General features: G+C 44.7%; 2 protein-coding genes across 2 annotated transcripts in view; both read left to right on the top strand.

The window, feature by feature from the left end:
* LOC108056855 (titin) overlaps positions 1-22,235 on the top strand; it is an 85,040-nt gene that overhangs the window by 35,800 nt on the left and 27,005 nt on the right. The window contains exons 24-29 of the mRNA XM_070215934.1: positions 247-6,102; positions 6,264-6,436; positions 8,993-10,408; positions 15,095-17,437; positions 18,289-20,706; positions 20,920-22,030. Coding sequence (XP_070072035.1) covers positions 247-6,102; positions 6,264-6,436; positions 8,993-10,408; positions 15,095-17,437; positions 18,289-20,706; positions 20,920-22,030 — 13,317 coding nt within the window. The remainder of the gene's footprint in view (positions 1-246; positions 6,103-6,263; positions 6,437-8,992; positions 10,409-15,094; positions 17,438-18,288; positions 20,707-20,919; positions 22,031-22,235) is intronic.
* On the top strand, positions 10,533-15,032 carry LOC138912841 (titin-like). Its single transcript, XM_070214335.1, has 3 exons — positions 10,533-10,575; positions 10,617-14,956; positions 15,021-15,032. The coding sequence occupies exons 1-3, from the start codon at positions 10,533-10,535 to the stop codon at positions 15,030-15,032; spliced, it is 4,395 nt and encodes a 1,464-aa protein (XP_070070436.1).

The following is a 22,235-nucleotide window of genomic DNA, read 5'->3' as shown; positions in this document are numbered from 1 at the left end:
ATCTCGAATTTCTGTCTGTTTTCCAATTTACCTACTGTGAATAGAACGAAAAACTATGATTATCCATCCCTTTTTGTGCAACTCATTTTGCTTTACCGCTCGCTTTGAATTTCACCAAAAACGACTAAATGAATGATTTGCTTGCACGGCCTACAGCGGTTGCCATCATTGTTAGTATACTGTTTTTTTAATAGAAACACCAAGAGAGGTCGACATTGTCATTGTTTAATTACATTACATTCACAGAAACAGCAACCACTAAGGTGGAAAAACAATTCATACAGCAACTAGAACAAGAACATGTGCAAATACAAGAACAACAAGAACAAGTGCTACAAATACAGGCTCAGGCTGAACAAATTGTGCAGAAGAAAACGAAAACCAAAAAGCATAAAAAACACATACAAGAACAAGAACAGGAAGTCACCGAGTCCACAACAATCGAACAATACGAACAAAGAGAAACACTGGCCCACGAAACAAGCACAGGATCACCGCAGGCAGAAACTCTTGAGCAAATCGAAGAGCTTCTGCCCACATACGAGACACTAACCACGCAAAATCTACCAACAGACACGCTCGAAAGCGTTGCAGTTGCAGTCACCACAGAACTTTCTACTCCGAAACCGATTCCGGCTCAGGTTCAGGATGAAATACTACCCCAAAAGATATTGGCCTTGAGGGAGGAGTGTTTGCCACTCGATGAGGTTGGCCCGCAAAAGGAAACCCCCAGACCCGTAGAAAGCAAGCTTACCGAACAGGTGGAAATCAGGAAAAAGCATGCTGTGAATGTGTCCGAAACAAAAACGGACGAGTCTTCAAGAGAACTGAAGCCTTCTAAGATACCCAAGTCCGTTAAGGCCCAGCGCAAGATGAAGGAGTCACGTCCTTTGCTGGTTGAAGCTCCAAGCATAGAAGAAGCTATCGAGGATCTGCAACCACTCAAGACCATAACTCAACAGGCCCATGGTGACATATTGTTGTCTCATGAGCTAACCGAGGAACAACAACCTACGCTGGAGAGCATCGATCAGCTGAAACCAATCGAAGCAACGGAGGAAACCGTTCAGCAGAAGCTACTGAACCAGCAGGAGCTGATCATCACCGAAGTGATGAGCACCGAATCAGTTGAAAAGGAGGTCATTCAGACCAAGCCAGTTGGAGAAAATATCGCACCACAAGTCACACCCAACATAAGTCTGGGCATTAGCGAGTGCCAGCCAGAGGACTCGGTGGGCGAACTTCAACCTGCGGTCAAGGGACATCTGGAGTCATCAACGAATTCAGTAGTCCAACACAAGGCGGTCAGTGGAAACGCACCGGAAGTTTTTGAGAGTGTGGATCGAATGCCATTTGAGACCCAACCGACTAAGAGTGTGGCTGATTACACCATTAAGGCCGAGGAGATTCCAGTTCAGGTTCTGGAAACTGAAACCTTTGAGAGTCTGAAAGGAGGCGAAGTGGCCAAGAAACGGACTGGCGAAATTAAAGCTTTGGAACTATTCGAGTTAGCCGAGGGCTTAGTAAATATCACAGCAGATTCTCAGAGTCCCATCGATGAGGCTTTGCCAAGCTTTAAGGCAGATGTAAAGGAAGCCATTGTAGATATGCAGACACAACACCATGTGGTAACCCTCGAAACAGTTTCAAACGAACAGGCATCGAAGGACTTGGAGGTGAAAGATATTCCCAAAATTGCCGAGGGAACGCTGGGGCAATCAAGCGCCTTGACTGTTGGCGAAACACAGGAGACGAACGTAGTGGAAACGGCAGTTGAGCTTATCGAACCAATTGTGGAATCAACGAAACCTGCAAAGGGCACCTTAACAAAGGCCTATGGAACAGCGGAAAGTAAAGAAGAGGCCCTCTTCGATTCACTCGGTTTGGTACCAGCTGAAGATCACAAAAGCGTGCAGGGTAAAGTTATTATTTCCGAGGCTGAAATCGTTGCAGAAGTTCAGACGTCAACAGTGATTGACAGAGAAGAAGAGCTTATTTCCGCAGTTCCCGAAATGATGGATGCCAAACTAGAATTCATCGAGCAGACGGCATTGGAGATTAAGCAAGACACAACTGTGGATAAGGAGGAGATCCTATCCGACGAAAAAGAACAGATATCCCAGTTAGCTACCGAAAAGATGATTCCTGCCGAGCTAAGGGTAACGAGCGTATTCGAGGTTCAACCCGGCGTGACATCGTCTGACATTATTCCCGAGGAAACCAAGTCTGGATCTGCGAATCGGGTCTTTGAAACGATGACGATTGGGGTTGCTAGTAAGCCTGACTTGTTAGAGAGTACCAGTCAAATCGAACAACTTCAAAAGCCTGAACCCAAAACGGGTAACATAATTCTCGATGAGAACCAAGTGCCTTTGGATGTTACCAGTGTACAGATAACCGAAACGAGCACCGATTTCGTTGATGGTCTTGTTAATCAGAAGCTTATCAAGGCCCAGACTGTCACCGAAGCTTTCAAGTACACCGAGGGCCTGGAGGTGATTCCGATGGAGTCCACGATCGACAAACGCGAAGACACCAAACCGACGGCAGTTTTAGCAGATATTAGCATGCCGCAACAATTTGGAACCGATGTTAGAGAGCAGGCGCCCCTGGAAAGCCTTCAACCACGCGAGGAAGAAGTGAAGCCCCAGACACAGACAACAGAAAGCCACTTCGGTTTGCTGCAACCCCTAGAAACCAGCACATGTGTAACCTTGGAGGGGGAGACCATTCTATCGACTGAAGAGCCCCATTCATTGCAGAGCGCTGCCATCGGAACTTCGTCCGCTTTGCAAGTAGCCAATACATTGAGACCTCAACACATGGAGACATTGGAAGGACTGGACGAACACAGGGAGCCCAAGCATCAGGCACATGTTAATATCGGGGAAATCACTTTGCCGAATGTTGAAGAAACCATCCCTCTGGAGGTCTTAAGCGACTACAGTGCTCCAGAGTATAGCAAATCATCTGTTGGCAGTGTACAGCTTATCGAAAGTACGACAGCTTTGAAGACGACCACTGCTATTGTAAGTGAAGGTACATCGGAGTTGAAGGACGAAAATATTACCCAGCAAGTTCATGTTAAGCCGAAATTGAATGAATCTACCCAGAAAATCCCACTCTCACAGCAGCCGAATGTTCTAGACCAAATTTCGGACTTGAAGGAAGTCTTCCCCACCCCAGAAACAATTCAACCTTCAATGAATACTTTATACGAGGTTAACGTACGAGAATCTGACGTGTTCGAGAAAGAGGAGCTCCTGGAAGGTGTTGCCCAGCCAAGTGAACAACTTATTAAAGTAGCATTGGATTCCACGACGGGCATAGCACTGGTTCGACAAGAAGATACCCTCGAGCAAGAGGAGCATCTTGCAGTTCCCTCAGTGCAGTCAGAGAGGGCCAAACCCGTTTCTTCAGAGCTCCTTCAGTTGCCTGTAACTGAACGCATGCAAGAAAACCAAAGCGTCGGTGACTTGGAAGATTTCAACACATCAAACAAGTTTGCATCTCCCAGAATTGATCTTTTAAGTGAAACAAAGTCATCTGAAACCATTGTGTACGACTCTGTTACACAATCAAAGGAGTCTGCAATGCCAGATAATGTAGTGCCCAAAAAGTCTCTGGTACCCCATGAGCATACAATGGTGACTGGCAGCATTGTATTTGATGCAACTGAGAGCTTCGAAAGCTTATCTGCCGACCAACGAACCGCAATCAAGGTTCAGGATAACTTAAGCCTTTCAATTATTTCACAGGATCAGAGTATATTGGAATCTGAGAAAAATCTTGGACTTGAAACTACCCCGAGCCAGAAAGCCAAACGTCTGGAGGATGTCAAAAATCTTCATGCTAAACTGGTGGGCGAAGCCACCGCCTATGAAGCCATGGGACAGGCCCATGAAGTGGATAAGTACAATGTACAGCAAGCGGAAGTCACTCACGAGCTCGCTCAAGTTCATGCAACGGATCTGCAGCAAACTGTTGAAGCTGAAAAAGAGCTTAGGAGCCATGAGCAATCTTATGCAGTAGCAACGACTGATAGTATACCGTCGCGGCTTGCTTTGGCGACGACTACGAAGACACAACCTATTGAAGGAACTCATGATCTATTAAGTTCGCCCGCAGACACATTGCTTGCTCAGACAACCTATGAAGGAAGACAACATGAAGTTAATATTAGCGAAGTCCGTGCGATAGAGGAATCTGAAGATCTCCCAGAGACAGGTTTGCCTACTGGTTCTGCAGTGGAGTCTATGGATACAATGTTTAAGGCCACACCAGAATCCCATCAACCACGAGTTTTCCAAAAGGAGTCAAGTATACCGTCCAAGTTACCTACGGAAGCCAGAGCCAAATCATCTGTGGATCTGCTTCAGAGTACCTCAGTACTCGATACTGTTCCCCTAGAATCATCTGAACGAATTAAAGATACTCAGGTTTCTGCGCAGCAGGCCCAACAAGAGTTTGTTGCTGTTGTAGAGTCAAATAAAGTTCAAGTTCAAATGGATAACATAATCATGCAAAAGGAAGAGGTCTTGGAAAGTACTCAAAAGGAGTATTTCGGAAAACCATTTATTGAAGGAACACAGCGGGAAACGCTTGTAACTGAAGTAGTACCTATTGAAAATGTGGGTGGTATGGACCTACCCAAAGAGCCAACTGTATTCCCAGCCAATCTGATAACAAACGATAGAATCAATCAGTCCCCTATTGTAGAAACTCAGATGCCATTAGAACTAGAAAGTGAGGTGCAAGTTGTTAACGACAAAGTAGCTCAAGCTAAAATCAAATCAGATGAAGTTAGCTTGCATACAACCACATCTGAAGTCACTTCTTACGAGAAAAGCCAAGACCTTCAATATCAAAAAGAGCATGGCCATATTGTTAACATATCCAGAGATGTAGATATTAACAGGGCTCATTCGACAACAATTCAATCAACATTCCTAAAGGAGGATACTCTACCCCAACTTAACGTTCTGGACGACACAGCTCAACTGTCTAATGTTGAATTTCAACCTTTGCTAATCGAAGAGGTTGTCAGCACAAGTTCTATTCAAGAAACATATGAACTTCAAGTTCCAGCTGAAGGAAAAGCCAACGTAACTCAGCAAGCTCCACACGGGGCTGCAAATGTTTCTGAACAGATGGCATATGAACAAAGTCCTAATATTGTGGTTAGGCCTGACGAAAAGAACAGTACAACGACAAGCTCTGTGAAATCAGTTCTTAAGCCAGCTGAAATATCAACCGTAAATGTTTACGAAAACATTGAGGGCCATGGTGATTTTAAGCCAAATACTGCGAACCTATTATCAGACACTACTACTGTTTCGGAGCTGAAGGTTTCTGTAGTAGAAGTGGTGACTGCGATAACATCCTTGGGCAGCCTTGCAACGGACGTACCGCAGGAGTTGAAAGCAATGCCAGAAACCGTTTTACACAAAAACATTGTTTACAGCGAGGAGCTTCCTTGTGAAGGTGTAAGCCCAATATTGGGAGACAAAAAGCAACCTTTCGAGCATGCAACAACGCAACTATCTGATGTAAGAGTTGCACCTTTAACAAGCGAGCAAAATGAGAAGGGAACTGTTCAGGAAATAATTGAGTTTCAAGCTGACGAGAAACGTGCGCTACCATCAATCACAACGCAGAGTACGTATCTTACCCAACAAACAATATCACATGAACAGGCCAATTTATTGGAAGAGATGCCTCACAAAACTCAGGAAATTGCTAAAGTACACTTTGAAACAAACACTTCAGTAACAACAGAACAACAAAACATATTTAGCTCAACAGCAGCTCGGGTTAGTCCGAATACTGAGGATATGTTAAAGCCAACCGTAGTTGAAGGTAGCTTAAAAAGTGCTTTACAAACTACACAATTTGTCTCAGAATCCATGCTTGAAATTCCACAACTGATGTCTGAAACTGCACACATTGAAACAACAAGACACGAAGAAGCACATTCTACGACAACTGAGTCACTAGCACCAATACACGAATCAAGAGACGACACTGATAGTATTCAGAAGAAAAAGACACCGGAAGTTATTAAGTTAGAGAGTTTAGATAAAACGGTAAAAAAACATATGGGTAAGTATACAATTAGGTGTAAATTAAGAAGTTCAACAATAAAGGCGTATTACTTTCACTTCCACTCGACCCTCCAAGCCCAAAGCACATATTACACAAAACAAAGCAATGCCACAAAATCCATACAGTACCATATACTAAATGCACACTTTTTTACACAGATACAAAACAAAGCACAGACACAACACACACAAAACAAAAGACACCAACACAAAAACCTGATTCACAAGAGACAGAAATCACAGAAACGCCAGAAACTGTGAAAATTATTGAAACAATATCTGAAGACGGAACACCGAAAAAGAAGAAGATTCGAACTCGTTTAATCAAAAAGGTCAAGGGAGACAAACAAGAAGTCACAAAGATCGAAACCGTTGAAGAAGAAGACAAACCAGCTGAGACAACTGTCACTGTCGAGGAACTTCCGGTAGTAGAGGAGCATCCAGAAGTAATCAAGGAACTAGCAGAAGAGGTTCGCGTCGTTGAAACTATTACCGAAGACGGCAAACCAAAGAAGAAAAAGATCCGCACTCGTGTGATCAAGAAGGTCAAGGGTGACAAACAAGAAGTCACAAAGATCGAAACTGTCGAGGAGGATGACAAGCAACCAGAAACCACAGTTACCGTTGAAGAAATTCCGTTTGAAGAAGAAAAACCAGAAGAGATCCAAGAGCTTCCAGAAGAGGTTTGCGTGGTTGAAACCATTGCTGAAAACGGCAAGCCAAAGAAGAAGAAGATCCGCACTCGTGTGATCAAGAAGGTCAAGGGTGACAAACAAGAAGTTACAAAGATCGAAACCGTCGAGGAGGATGACAAGCAACCCGAAACCACAGTTACCGTTGAAGAACTTCCGTTTGAAGAAGAAAAACCAGAAGAGATTCAAGAGCTTCCAGAAGAGGTTCGCGTGGTTGAAACCATTACTGAAGACGGCAAGCCAAAGAAGAAGAAGATCCGCACTCGTGTGATCAAGAAGGTCAAGGGTGACAAACAAGAAGTCACAAAGATCGAAACCGTCGAGGAGGATGACAAGCAACCAGAAACCACTGTAACTGTTGAAGAACTTCCGTTCGAAGAAGAAAAACCAGAAGAGATTCAAGAGCTTCCAGAAGAGGTTCGCGTGGTTGAAACCATTACTGAAGACGGCAAGCCAAAGAAGAAGAAGATCCGCACTCGTGTGATCAAGAAGGTCAAGGGTGACAAACAAGAAGTTACAAAGATCGAAACCGTCGAGGAGGATGAAAAGCAACCCGAAACCACAGTTACCGTTGAAGAACTTCCGTTTGAAGAAGAAGTACCTGAAGAGATTCAAGAGCTTCCAGAAGAGGTTCGCGTGGTTGAATCCATTACTGAAGATGGCAAGCCAAAGAAGAAGAAGATCCGCACTCGTGTGATCAAGAAGGTCAAGGGTGACAAACAAGAAGTCACAAAGATCGAGACCGTCGAGGAGGATGACAAGCAACCAGAAACCACTGTAACTGTTGAAGAACTTCCGTTTGAAGAAGAAAAACCAGAAGAGATTCAAGAGCTTCCAGAAGAGGTTCGCGTGGTTGAAACCATTACTGAAGACGGCAAGCCAAAGAAGAAGAAGATCCGCACTCGTGTGATCAAGAAGGTCAAGGGTGACAAACAAGAAGTCACAAAGATCGAAACCGTCGAGGAGGATGACAAGCAACCCGAAACCACAGTTACCGTTGAAGAACTTCCGTTTGAAGAAGAAGTACCTGAAGAGATTCAAGAGCTTCCAGTAGAGGTTCGCGTGGTTGAATCCATTACTGAAGATGGCAAGCCAAAGAAGAAGAAGATCCGCACTCGTGTGATCAAGAAGGTCAAGGGTGACAAACAAGAAGTCACAAAGATCGAAACCGTCGAGGAGGATGACAAGCAACCAGAAACCACTGTAACTGTTGAAGAACTTCCGTTCGAAGAAGAAAAACCAGAAGAGATTCAAGAGCTTCCAGAAGAGGTTCGCGTGGTTGAAACCATTACTGAAGACGGCAAGCCAAAGAAGAAGAAGATCCGCACTCGTGTGATCAAGAAGGTCAAGGGTGACAAACAAGAAGTCACAAAGATCGAAACCGTCGAGGAGGATGACAAGCAACCAGAAACCACAGTTACCGTTGAAGAACTTCCGTTTGAAGAAGAAGTACCTGAAGAGATTCAAGAGCTTCCAGAAGAGGTTCGCGTGGTTGAATCCATTACTGAAGATGGCAAGCCAAAGAAGAAGAAGATCCGCACTCGTGTGATCAAGAAGGTCAAGGGTGACAAACAAGAAGTCACAAAGATCGAGACCGTCGAGGAGGATGACAAGCAACCAGAAACCACTGTAACTGTTGAAGAACTTCCGTTCGAAGAAGGAAAACCAGAAGAGATTCAAGAGCTTCCAGAAGAGGTTCGCGTGGTTGAAACCATTACTGAAGACGGCAAGCCAAAGAAGAAGAAGATCCGCACTCGTGTGATCAAGAAGGTCAAGGGTGACAAACAAGAAGTCACAAAGATCGAAACCGTCGAGGAGGATGACAAGCAACCAGAAACCACTGTAACTGTTGAAGAACTTCCGTTCGAAGAAGAAAAACCAGAAGAGATTCAAGAGCTTCCAGAAGAGGTTCGCGTGGTTGAAACCATTACTAAAGACGGCAAGCCAAAGAAGAAGAAGATCCGCACTCGTGTGATCAAGAAGGTCAAGGGTGACAAACAAGAAGTCACAAAGATCGAAACTGTCGAGGAGGATGACAAGCAACCAAAAACCACAGTTACAGTTGAAGAACTTCCGTTTGAAGAAGAAAAACCAGAAGAGATTCAAGAGCTTCCAGAAGAGGTTCGCGTGGTTGAAACCATTACTAAAGACGGCAAGCCAAAGAAGAAGAAGATCCGCACTCGTGTGATCAAGAAGGTCAAGGGTGACAAACAAGAAGTCACAAAGATCGAAACTGTCGAGGAGGATGACAAGCAACCAGAAACCACAGTTACAGTTGAAGAACTTCCGTTTGAAGAAGAAAAACCAGAAGAGATTCAAGAGCTTCCAGAAGAGGTTCGCGTGGTTGAAACCATTACTGAAGACGGCAAGCCAAAGAAGAAAAAGATCCGCACTCGTGTGATTAAGAAGGTCAAGGGTGACAAACAAGAAGTCACAAAGATCGAAACCGTCGAGGAGGATGACAAGCAACCAGAAACCACTGTAACTGTCGAAGAACTTCCGTTCGAAGAAGAAAAACCAGAAGAGATTCAAGAGCTTCCAGAAGAGGTTCGCGTGGTTGAAACCATTACTGAAAACGGCAAGCCAAAGAAGAAGAAGATCCGCACTCGTGTGATCAAGAAGGTCAAGGGTGACAAACAAGAAGTCACAAAGATCGAAACTGTCGAGGAGGATGACAAGCAACCAGAAACCACTGTAACTGTTGAAGAACTTCCGTTCGAAGAAGAAAAACCAGAAGAGATTCAAGAGCTTCCAGAAGAGGTTCGCGTGGTTGAAACCATTACTGAAGACGGCAAGCCAAAGAAGAAGAAGATCCGCACTCGTGTGATCAAGAAGGTCAAGGGTGACAAACAAGAACTCACAAAGATCGAAACCGTCGAGGAGGATGACAAGCAACCAGAAACCACAGTTACCGTTGAAGAGCTTCCGTTTGAAGAAGAAAAACCAGAAGAGATTCAAGAGCTTCCAGAAGAGGTTCGCGTGGTTGAAACCATTACTGAAGACGGCAAGCCAAAGAAGAGGAAGATCCGCACTCGTGTGATCAAGAAGGTCAAGGGTGACAAACAAGAAGTCACAAAGATCGAAACCGTCGAGGAGGATGACAAGCAACCAGAAACCACTGTAACTGTTGAAGAACTTCCGTTCGAAGAAGAAAAACCAGAAGAGATTCAAGAGCTTCCAGAAGAGGTTCGCGTGGTTGAAACCATTACTGAAGACGGCAAGCCAAAGAAGAAGAAGATCCGCACTCGTGTGATCAAGAAGGTCAAGGGTGACAAACAAGAACTCACAAAGATCGAAACCGTCGAGGAGGATGACAAGCAACCAGAAACCACAGTTACCGTTGAAGAGCTTCCGTTTGAAGAAGAAAAACCAGAAGAGATTCAAGAGCTTCCAGAAGAGGTTCGCGTGGTTGAAACCATTACTGAAGACGGCAAGCCAAAGAAGAGGAAGATCCGCACTCGTGTGATCAAGAAGGTCAAGGGTGACAAACAAGAAGTCACAAAGATCGAAACCGTCGAGGAGGATGACAAGCAACCAGAAACCACTGTAACTGTCGAAGAACTTCCGTTCGAAGAAGAAAAACCAGAAGAGATTCAAGAGCTTCCAGAAGAGGTTCGCGTGGTTGAAACCATTACTAAAGACGGCAAGCCAAAGAAGAAGAAGATCCGCACTCGTGTGATCAAGAAGGTCAAGGGTGACAAACAAGAAGTCACAAAGATCGAAACCGTCGAGGAGGATGACAAGCAACCAGAAACCACAGTTACCGTTGAAGAACTTCCGTTTGAAGAAGAAAAACTAGAAGAGATTCAAGAGCTTCCAGAAGAGGTTCGCGTGGTTGAATCGATTACTGAAGACGGCAAGCCAAAGAAGAAGAAGATCCGCACTCGTGTGATCAAGAAGGTCAAGGGTGACAAACAAGAACTCACAAAGATCGAAACCGTCGAGGAGGATGACAAGCAACCCGAAACCACAGTTACCGTTGAAGAGCTTCCGTTTGAAGAAGAAAAACCAGAAGAGATTCAAGAGCTTCCAGAAGAGGTTCGCGTCGTTGAAACCATTACTGAAGTTGGCAAGCCAAAGAAGAAGAAGATCCGCACTCGTGTGATCAAGAAGGTCAAGGGTGACAAACAAGAAGTCACAAAGATCGAAACCGTCGAGGAGGATGACAAGCAACCAGAAACCACTGTAACTGTTGAAGAACTTCCGTTCGAAGAAGAAAAACCAGAAGAGATTCAAGAGCTTCCAGAAGAGGTACGCGTGGTTGAAACCATTACTGAAGACGGCAAGCCAAAGAAGAAGAAGATCCGCACTCGTGTGATCAAGAAGGTCAAGGGTGACAAACAAGAAGTCACAAAGATCGAAACCGTCGAGGAGGATGACAAGCAACCAGAAACCACAGTTACCGTTGAAGAACTTCCGTTTGAAGAAGAAGTACCTGAAGAGATTCAAGAGCTTCCAGAAGAGGTTCGCGTGGTTGAATCGATTACTGAAGATGGCAAGCCAAAGAAGAAGAAGATCCGCACTCGTGTGATCAAGAAGGTCAAGGGTGACAAACAAGAAGTCACAAAAATCGAAACCGTCGAGGAGGATGACAAGCAACCAGAAACCACTGTAACTGTTGAAGAACTTCCGTTTGAAGAAGAAAAACCAGAAGAGATTCAAGAGCTTCCAGAAGAGGTTCGCGCCGTTGAATCCATTACTGAAGACGGCAAGCCAAAGAAGAAGAAGATCCGCACTCGTGTGATCAAGAAGGTCAAGGGTGACAAACAAGAAGTCACAAAGATCGAAACCGTCGAGGAGGATGACAAGCAACCAGAAACCACTGTAACTGTTGAAGAACTTCCGATCGAAGAAGAAAAACCAGAAGAGATTCAAGAGCTTCCAGAACAGGTTCGCGTGGTTGAAACCATTACTGAAGACGGCAAGCCAAAGAAGAAGAAGATCCGCACTCGTGTGATCAAGAAGGTCAAGGGTGACAAACAAGAAGTCACAAAGATCGAAACCGTCGAGGAGGATAACAAGCTACCAGAAACCACAGTTACCGTTGAAGAACTTCCGTTTGAAGAAGAAAAACCAGAAGAGATTCAAGAGCTTCCAGAAGAGGTTCGCGTGGTTGAAACCATTACTGAAGACGGCAAGCCAAAGAAGAAGAAGATCCGCACTCGTGTGATCAAGAAGGTCAAGGGTGACAAACAAGAAGTCACAAAGATCGAAACCGTCGAGGAGGATAACAAGCTACCCGAAACCACAGTTACCGTTGAAGAGCTTCCGTTTGAAGAAGAAAAACCAGAAGAGATTCAAGAGCTTCCAGAAGAGGTTCGCGTGGTTGAAACCATTACTGAAGACGGCAAGCCAAAGAAGAAGAAGATCCGCACTCGTGTGATCAAGAAGGTCAAGGGTGACAAACAAGAAGTCACAAAGATCGAAACCGTCGAGGAGGATGACAAGCAACCCGAAACCACAGTTACCGTTGAAGAGCTTCCGTTTGAAGAAGAAAAACCAGAAGAGATTCAAGAGCTTCCAGAACAGGTTCGCGTGGTTGAATCCATTACTGAAGATGGCAAGCCAAAGAAGAAGAAGATCCGCACTCGTGTGATCAAGAAGGTCAAGGGTGACAAACAAGAAGTCACAAAGATAGAAACCGTCGAGGAGGATGACAAGCAACCCGAAACCACAGTTACCGTTGAAGAACTTCCGTTTGAAGCAGAAGTACCAGAAGAGATTCAAGAGCTTCCAGAAGACGTTTGCGTGGTTGAAACCATTACTGAAGACGGCAAGCCAAAGAAGAAGAAGATCCGCACTCGTGTGATCAAGAAGGTCAAGGGTGACAAACAAGAAGTCACAAAGATCAAAACCGTCGAGGAGGATGACAAGCAACCCGAAACCACAGTTACCGTTGAAGAACTTCCGTTTGAAGAAGAAGTACCTGAAGGGATTCAAGAGCTTCCAGAAGAGGTACGCGTGGTTGAAACCATTACTGAAGACGGCAAGCCAAAGAAGAAGAAGATCCGCACTCGTGTGATCAAGAAGGTCAAGGGTGACAAACAAGAAGTCACAAAGATCGAAACCGTCGAGGAGGATGACAAGCAACCAGAAACCACAGTTACCGTTGAAGAACTTCCGTTTGAAGAAGAAGTACCTGAAGAGATTCAAGAGCTTCCAGAAGAGGTTCGCGTGGTTGAATCGATTACTGAAGATGGCAAGCCAAAGAAGAAGAAGATCCGCACTCGTGTGATCAAGAAGGTCAAGGGTGACAAACAAGAAGTCACAAAGATCGAAACCGTCGAGGAGGATGACAAGCAACCAGAAACCACTGTAACTGTTGAAGAACTTCCGTTCGAAGAAGAAAAACCAGAAGAGATTCAAGAGCTTCCAGAAGAGGTACGCGTGGTTGAAACCATTACTGAAGACGGCAAGCCAAAGAAGAAGAAGATCCGCACTCGTGTGATCAAGAAGGTCAAGGGTGACAAACAAGAAGTCACAAAGATCGAAACCGTCGAGGAGGATGACAAGCAACCAGAAACCACAGTTACCGTTGAAGAACTTCCGTTTGAACAAGAAGTACCTGAAGAGATTCAAGAGCTTCCAGAAGAGGTTCGCGTGGTTGAATCGATTACTGAAGATGGCAAGCCAAAGAAGAAGAAGATCCGCACTCGTGTGATCAAGAAGGTCAAGGGTGACAAACAAGAAGTCACAAAGATCGAAACCGTCGAGGCGGATGACAAGCAACCAGAAACCACTGTAACTGTTGAAGAACTTCCGTTCGAAGAAGAAAAACCAGAAGAGATTCAAGAGCTTCCAGAAGAGGTACGCGTGGTTGAAACCATTACTGAAGACGGCAAGCCAAAGAAGAAGAAGATCCGCACTCGTGTGATCAAGAAGGTCAAGGGTGACAAACAAGAAGTCACAAAGATCGAAACCGTCGAGGAGGATGACAAGCAACCCGAAACCACAGTTACCGTTGAAGAGCTTCCATTTGAAGAAGAAAAACCAGAAGAGATTCAAGAGCTTCCAGAAGAGGTTCGCGTGGTTGAAACCATTACTGAAGACGGCAAGCCAAAGAAGAAGAAGATCCGCACTCGTGTGATCAAGAAGGTCAAGGGTGACAAACAAGAAGTCACAAACATCGAAACCGTCGAGGAGGATGACAAGCAACCAGAAACCACTGTAACTGTTGAAGAACTTCCGTTCGAAAAAGAAAAACCAGAAGAGATTCAAGAGCTTCCAGAAGAGGTTCGCGTGGTTGAAACCATTACTGAAGACGGCAAGCCAAAGAAGAAGAAGATCCGCACTCGTGTGATCAAGAAGGTCAAGGGTGACAAACAAGAAGTCACAAAGATCGAAACCGTCGAGGAGGATGACAAGCAACCAGAAACCACTGTAACTGTTGAAGAACTTCCGTTCGAAAAAGAAAAACCAGAAGAGATTCAAGAGCTTCCAGAAGAGGTTCGAGTGGTTGAATCCATTACTGAAGACGGCAAGCCAAAGAAGAAGAAGATCCGCACTCGTGTGATCAAGAAGGTCAAGGGTGACAAACAAGAAGTTACAAAGATCGAAACCGTCGAGGAGGATGACAAGCAACCCGAAACCACTGTAACTGTTGAAGAACTTCCGTTCGAAGAAGAAAAACCAGAAGAGATTCAAGAGCTTCCAGAAGAGGTTCGCGTGGTTGAAACCATTACTGAAGACGGCAAGTCAAAGAAGAAGAAGATCCGCACTCGTGTGATCAAGAAGGTCAAGGGTGACAAACAAGAAGTCACAAAGATCGAAACCGTCGAGGAGGATGACAAGCAACCAGAAACCACTGTAACTGTTGAAGAACTTCCGTTCGAAAAAGAAAAACCAAAAGAGATTCAAGAGCTTCCAGAAGAGGTTCGCGTGGTTGAAACTATTACTGAAGACGGCAAGCCAAAGAAGAAGAAGATCCGCACTCGTGTGATCAAGAAGGTCAAGGGTGACAAACAAGAAGTCACAAAGATCGAAACCGTCGAGGAGGATGACAAGCAACCAGAAACCACTGTAACTGTTGAAGAACTTCCGTTCGAAGAAGAAAAACCAGAAGAGATTCAAGAGCTTCCAGAAGAGGTTCGCGTGGTTGAAACCATTACTGAAGACGGCAAGCCAAAGAAGAAGAAGATCCGCACTCGTGTGATCAAGAAGGTCAAGGGTGACAAACAAGAAGTCACAAAGATCGAAACCGTCGAGGAGGATGACAAGCAACCAGAAACCACTGTAACTGTTGAAGAACTTCCGTTCGAAAAAGAAAAACCAGAAGAGATGCAAGAGCTTCCAGAAGAGGTTCGCGTGGTTGAAACCATTACTGAAGACGGCAAGCCAAAGAAGAAGAAGATCCGCACTCGTGTGATCAAGAAGGTCAAGGGTGACAAACAAGAAGTCACAAAGATCGAAACCGTCGAGGAGGATGACAAGCAACCAGAAACCACTGTAACTGTTGAAGAACTTCCGTTCGAAGAAGAAAAACCAGAAGATATTCAAGAGCTTCCAGAAGAGGTTCGCGTGGTTGAAACCATTACTGAAGACGGCAAGCCAAAGAAGAAGAAGATCCGCACTCGTGTGATTAAGAAGGTCAAGGGTGACAAACAAGAAGTCACAAAGATCGAAACCGTCGAGGAGGATGACAAGCAACCAGAAACCACTGTAACTGTTGAAGAACTTCCGTTCGAAGAAGAAAAACCAGAAGAGATTCAAGAGCTTCCAGAAGAGGTTCGCGTGGTTGAAACCATTACTGAAGACGGCAAGCCAAAGAAGAAGAAGATCCGCACTCGTGTGATCAAGAAGGTCAAGGGTGACAAACAAGAAGTCACAAAGATCGAAACCGTCGAGGAGGATGACAAGCAACCAGAAACCACTGTAACTGTTGAAGAACTTCCGTTCGAAGAAGAAAAACCAGAAGAGATTCAAGAGCTTCCAGAAGAGGTTCGCGTGGTTGAAACCATTACTGAAGACGGCAAGCCAAAGAAGAAGAAGATCCGCACTCGTGTGATCAAGAAGGTCAAGGGTGACAAACAAGAAGTCACAAAGATCGAAACCGTCGAGGAGGATGACAAGCAACCAGAAACCACTGTAACTGTTGAAGAACTTCCGTTCGAAGAAGAAAAACCAGAAGAGATTCAAGAGCTTCCAGAAGAGGTTCGCGTGGTTGAAACCATTACTGAAGACGGCAAGCCAAAGAAGAAGAAGATCCGCACTCGTGTGATCAAGAAGGTCAAGGGTGACAAACAAGAAGTCACAAAGATCGAAACCGTCGAGGAGGATGACAAGCAACCAGAAACCACTGTAACTGTTGAAGAACTTCCGTTCGAAGAAGAAAAACCAGAAGAGATTCAAGAGCTTCCAGAAGAGGTTCGCGTGGTTGAAACCATTACTGAAGACGGCAAGCCAAAGAAGAAGAAGATCCGCACTCGTGTGATCAAGAAGGTCAAGGGTGACAAACAAGAAGTCACAAAGATCGAAACCGTCGAGGAGGATGACAAGCAACCAGAAACCACTGTAACTGTTGAAGAACTTCCGTTCGAAGAAGAAAAACCAGAAGAGATTCAAGAGCTTCCAGAAGAGGTTCGCGTGGTTGAAACCATTACTGAAGACGGCAAGCCAAAGAAGAAGAAGATCCGCACTCGTGTGATCAAGAAGGTCAAGGGTGACAAACAAGAAGTCACAAAGATCGAAACCGTCGAGGAGGATGACAAGCAACCAGAAACCACTGTAACTGTTGAAGAACTTCCGTTCGAAGAAGAAAAACCAGAAGAGATTCAAGAGCTTCCAGAAGAGGTTCGCGTGGTTGAAACCATTACTGAAGACGGCAAGCCAAAGAAGAAGAAGATCCGCACTCGTGTGATCAAGAAGGTCAAGGGTGACAAACAAGAAGTCACAAAGATCGAAACCGTCGAGGAGGATGACAAGCAACCAGAAACCACTGTAACTGTTGAAGAACTTCCGTTCGAAGAAGAAAAACCAGAAGAGATTCAAGAGCTTCCAGAAGAGGTTCGCGTGGTTGAAACCATTACTGAAGACGGCAAGCCAAAGAAGAAGAAGATCCGCACTCGTGTGATCAAGAAGGTCAAGGGTGACAAACAAGAAGTCACAAAGATCGAAACCGTCGAGGAGGATGACAAGCAACCAGAAACCACTGTAACTGTTGAAGAACTTCCGTTCGAAGAAGAAAAACCAGAAGAGATTCAAGAGCTTCCAGAAGAGGTTCGCGTGGTTGAAACCATTACTGAAGACGGCAAGCCAAAGAAGAAGAAGATCCGCACTCGTGTGATCAAGAAGGTCAAGGGTGACAAACAAGAAGTCACAAAGATCGAAACCGTCGAGGAGGATGACAAGCAACCAGAAACCACTGTAACTGTTGAAGAACTTCCGTTCGAAGAAGAAAAACCAGAAGAGATTCAAGAGCTTCCAGAAGAGGTTCGCGTGGTTGAAACCATTACTGAAGACGGCAAGCCAAAGAAGAAGAAGATCCGCACTCGTGTGATCAAGAAGGTCAAGGGTGACAAACAAGAAGTCACAAAGATCGAAACCGTCGAGGAGGATGACAAGCAACCAGAAACCACAGTTACCGTTGAAGAACTTCCGTTTGAAGAAGAAAAACCAGAAGAGATTCAAGAGCTTCCAGAAGAGGTTCGCGTGGTTGAAACCATTACTGAAGACGGCAAGCCAAAGAAGAAGAAGATCCGCACTCGTGTGATCAAGAAGGTCAAGGGTGACAAACAAGAAGTCACAAAGATCGAAACCGTCGAGGAGGATGACAAGCAACCAGAAACCACAGTTACCGTTGAAGAACTTCCGTTGAAGAAGAAAAACCAGAAGAGATTCAAGAGCTTCCAGAAGAGGTTCGCGTGGTTGAAACCATTACTGAAGACGGCAAGCCAAAGAAGAAGAAGATCCGCACCCGTGTGATCAAGAAGGTCAAGGGTGACAAACAAGAAGTCACAAAGATTGAAACCGTCGAGGAGGATGGCAAGCAACCAGAAACCACTGTTACTGTTGAAGAACTTCCGTTCGAAGAAGAAAAACCAGAAGAGATTCAAGAGCTTCCAGAAGAGGTTCGCGTGGTTGAAACCATTACTGAAGACGGCAAGCCAAAGAAGAAGAAGATCCGCACTCGTGTGATCAAGAAGGTCAAGGGTGACAAACAAGAAGTCACAAAGATCGAAACCGTCGAGGAGGATGACAAGCAACCAGAAACCACTGTAACTGTTGAAGAACTTCCGTTCGAAGAAGAAAAACCAGAAGAGATTCAAGAGCTTCCAGAAGAGGTTCGCGTGGTTGAATCCATTACTGAAGATGGCAAGCCAAAGAAGAAGAAGATCCGCACTCGTGTGATCAAGAAGGTCAAGGGTGACAAACAAGAAGTCACAAAGATCGAAACCGTCGAGGAGGATGACAAGCAACCAGAAACCACAGTTACCGTTGAAGAACTTCCGTTTGAAGAAGAAGTACCTGAAGAGATTCAAGAGCTTCCAGAAGAGGTTCGCGTGGTTGAAACCATTACTGAAGACGGCAAGCCAAAGAAGAAGAAGATTCGCACTCGTGTGATCAAGAAGGTCAAGGGTGACAAACAAGAAGTCACAAAGATCGAAACCGTCGAGGAGGATGACAAGCAACCAGAAACCACTGTAACTGTTGAAGAACTTCCGTTCGAAGAAGAAAAACCAGAAGAGATTCAAGAGCTTCCAGAAGAGGTTCGCGTGGTTGAAACCATTACTGAAGACGGCAAGCCAAAGAAGAAGAAGATCCGCACTCGTGTGATCAAGAAGGTCAAGGGTGACAAACAAGAAGTCACAAAGATCGAAACCGTCGAGGAGGATGACAAGCAACCAGAAACCACTGTAACTGTTGAAGAACTTCCGTTCGAAGAAGAAAAACCAGAAGATATTCAAGAGCTTCCAGAAGAGGTTCGCGTGGTTGAAACCATTACTGAAGACGGCAAGCCAAAGAAGAAGAAGATCCGCACTCGTGTGATCAAGAAGGTCAAGGGTGACAAACAAGAAGTCACAAAGATCGAAACCGTCGAGGAGGATGACAAGCAACCAGAAACCACTGTAACTGTTGAAGAACTTCCGTTCGAAGAAGAAAAACCAGAAGAGATTCAAGAGCTTCCAGAAGAGGTTCGCGTGGTTGAAACCATTACTGAAGACGGCAAGCCAAAGAAGAAGAAGATCCGCACTCGTGTGATTAAGAAGGTCAAGGGTGACAAACAAGAAGTCACAAAGATCGAAACCGTCGAGGAGGATGACAAGCAACCAGAAACCACTGTAACTGTTGAAGAACTTCCGTTCGAAGAAGAAAAACCAGAAGATATTCAAGAGCTTCCAGAAGAGGTTCGCGTGGTTGAAACCATTACTGAAGACGGCAAGCCAAAGAAGAAGAAGATCCGCACCCGTGTGATCAAGAAGGTCAAGGGTGACAAACAAGAAGTCACAAAGATCGAAACCGTCGAGGAGGATGACAAGCAACCAGAAACCACAGTTACCGTTGAAGAACTTCCGTTTGAAGAAGAAAAACCAGAAGAGATTCAAGAGCTTCCAGAAGAGGTTCGCGTGGTTGAAACCATTACTGAAGACGGCAAGCCAAGGAAGAAGAAGATCCGCACTCGTGTGATCAAGAAGGTCAAGGGTGACAAACAAGAAGTCACAAAGATCGAAACCGTCGAGGAGGATGACAAGCAACCAGAAACCACAGTTACCGTTGAAGAACTTCCGTTTGAAGAAGAAAAACCAGAAGAGATTCAAGAGCTTCCAGAAGAGGTTCGCGTGGTTGAATCCATTACAGAAGATGGGAAGCCAAAGAAGAAGAAGATCCGCACTCGTGTGATCAAGAAGGTCAAGGGTGACAAACAAGAAGTCACAAAGATCGAAACCGTCGAGGAGGATGACAAGCAACCAGAAACCACTGTAACTGTTGAAGAACTTCCGTTCGAAGAAGAAAAACCAGAAGAGATTCAAGAGCTTCCAGAAGAGGTTCGCGTGGTTGAAACCATTACTGAAGACGGCAAGCCAAAGAAGAAGAAGATCCGCACTCGTGTGATCAAGAAGGTCAAGGGTGACAAACAAGAAGTCACAAAGATCGAAACCGTCGAGGAGGATGACAAGCAACCAGAAACCACTGTAACTGTTGAAGAACTTCCGTTCGAAGAAGAAAAACCAGAAGATATTCAAGAGCTTCCAGAAGAGGTTCGCGTGGTTGAAACCATTACTGAAGACGGCAAGCCAAAGAAGAAGAAGATCCGCACCCGTGTGATCAAGAAGGTCAAGGGTGACAAACAAGAAGTCACAAAGATCGAAACCGTCGAGGAGGATGACAAGCAACCAGAAACCACAGTTACCGTTGAAGAACTTCCGTTTGAAGAAGAAAAACCAGTAGAGATTCAAGAGCTTCCAGAAGAGGTTCGCGTGGTTGAAACCATTACTGAAGACGGCAAGCCAAAGAAGAAGAAGATCCGCACTCGTGTGATCAAGAAGGTCAAGGGTGACAAGCAAGAAGTCACAAAGATCGAAACCGTCGAGGAGGATGACAAGCAACCAGAAACCACAGTTACCGTTGAAGAACTTCCGTTTGAAGAAGAAAAACCAGAAGAGATTCAAGAGCTTCCAGAAGAGGTTCGCGTGGTTGAAACCATTACTGAAGACGGCAAGCCAAAGAAGAAGAAGATCCGCACCCGTGTGATCAAGAAGGTCAAGGGTGACAAACAAGAAGTCACAAAGATCGAAACCGTCGAGGAGGATGACAAGCAACCAGAAACCACAGTTACCGTTGAAGAACTTCCGTTTGAAGAAGAAAAACCAGAAGAGATTCAAGAGCTTCCAGAAGAGGTTCGCGTGGTTGAAACCATTACTGAAGACGGCAAGCCAAAGAAGAAGAAGATCCGCACTCGTGTGATCAAGAAGGTCAAGGGTGACAAACAAGAAGTCACAAAGATCGAAACCGTCGAGGAGGATGACAAGCAACCCGAAACCACTGTAACCGTTGAAGAACTTCCATTTGAGGAAGAAATACCTGAAGAAGTTGAAGAGCTTCCAGAGGAAGTTCGCGTCGTTGAATCCGTTACCGAAGACGGCACGCCAAAGAAAAAGAAAATCCGCACTCGCGTTATTAAGAAGGTAAAAGGTGACAAAGAAGAAGTTACCAAGATCGAAACCGTCGAGGAAGACGACAAACAACCCGAAACAACGGTCACTGTTGAAGAAACTGATTTAAGTGCTCCTAGTGTAGGCAAAGTAAAACTTAAGAAGAGAGTTATCGTTAAAAAGCCAGAGGATGAAGTAACTGTATTTGAATTACCTGAGCGGAAATCAGTTATACTCTCAGAAAAAGAAGATGGAACTCCCACCAAGACGGTTATCAAAACGAGAATTATTAAAAAGATTCAAGGCTCAAACATGGAAGTGACAAAGGTTCAAACTGTTGAGGAGTATGAAAAAGCACCACAAACTAAAGTAACGGTTGAGAAGTTTGAGCTGCCATTCCCGGAACTTCCAGAAGAACAAATTTCTGAAGTAGTTATTTTGCCTGATGAGGTGTTCGAGTCTGAAACGGTTGACGAGGAAGGACATCCAAAGATAGTTAAAACCAAGAAGCGTGTCATTAAAAAACCTGCACTTGATAATACCGAAGAGGTTACTGAAATAGGAATCATCGAAGAAGGCAACACTGAGCCCATCTATTCGATATCTATAACAGAACAGCCGTTAACGGATTCCAAGCCAGATGACAGTAAATTAATTGAGTTGCCCGAACACTTGACAGAGTTGGTAGTTGTTTCGCCTGATGGAACGAAAAAGAAGAAAACCGTTAAATCCAGAGCCTTCAAAAAGACCATCGACGATGACCTCGACGAAGTTACAACTGTTAATATAATCGAGGAAGAAGATAAGGAGCCACTGACTACAGTTCAAATTGAAGTTGTGCCAGCTGACGAAACATCCATCACACCCATACCGATAGAAGAACTTCCTGAGGAAACCGTGTTTACCGAAGAATTGGACGAAAATGAGAAGCCAAAGAAGAAAACCACCAAAACACGAACTTTCAAAAAACGAGGTCCGGAGGACGACGAATACTTCCAAATTCAAACGGTTGATGAAGAGGGCAAGGAACCCGTTTCGCTTATACGAGTTGTTAGCGATGAAAATATTGCTGATATTATCGATATTAGTAAACTTGATGACGAAAAGGTTCCCAAACACAAACAAAAGCCACACAAGCAGAAGGGTAAGAACACAAACAAACACACTATCCAAACACACATTCCTCATAAAAGACTCCAATTGAAGTATACGCAAAAAATCCTAGTTTCTACATTTTACTTCATAAATGTATTATTGTTTTCCTTTAGTATTATTTGATCTGTTATAAAGGCCTCTAATAACATATTTTTTTGACCATTCCACGAAACACAAACAAACATAAATACCTT

Source organism: Drosophila takahashii, chromosome 3L (genome assembly GCF_030179915.1).
Source record: "Drosophila takahashii strain IR98-3 E-12201 chromosome 3L, DtakHiC1v2, whole genome shotgun sequence".
Classification (NCBI taxonomy): domain Eukaryota; kingdom Metazoa; phylum Arthropoda; class Insecta; order Diptera; family Drosophilidae; genus Drosophila; species Drosophila takahashii.
Note: the sequence above shows the minus strand (reverse complement) of the source record. Positions and strands in the feature narration are given on the sequence as shown.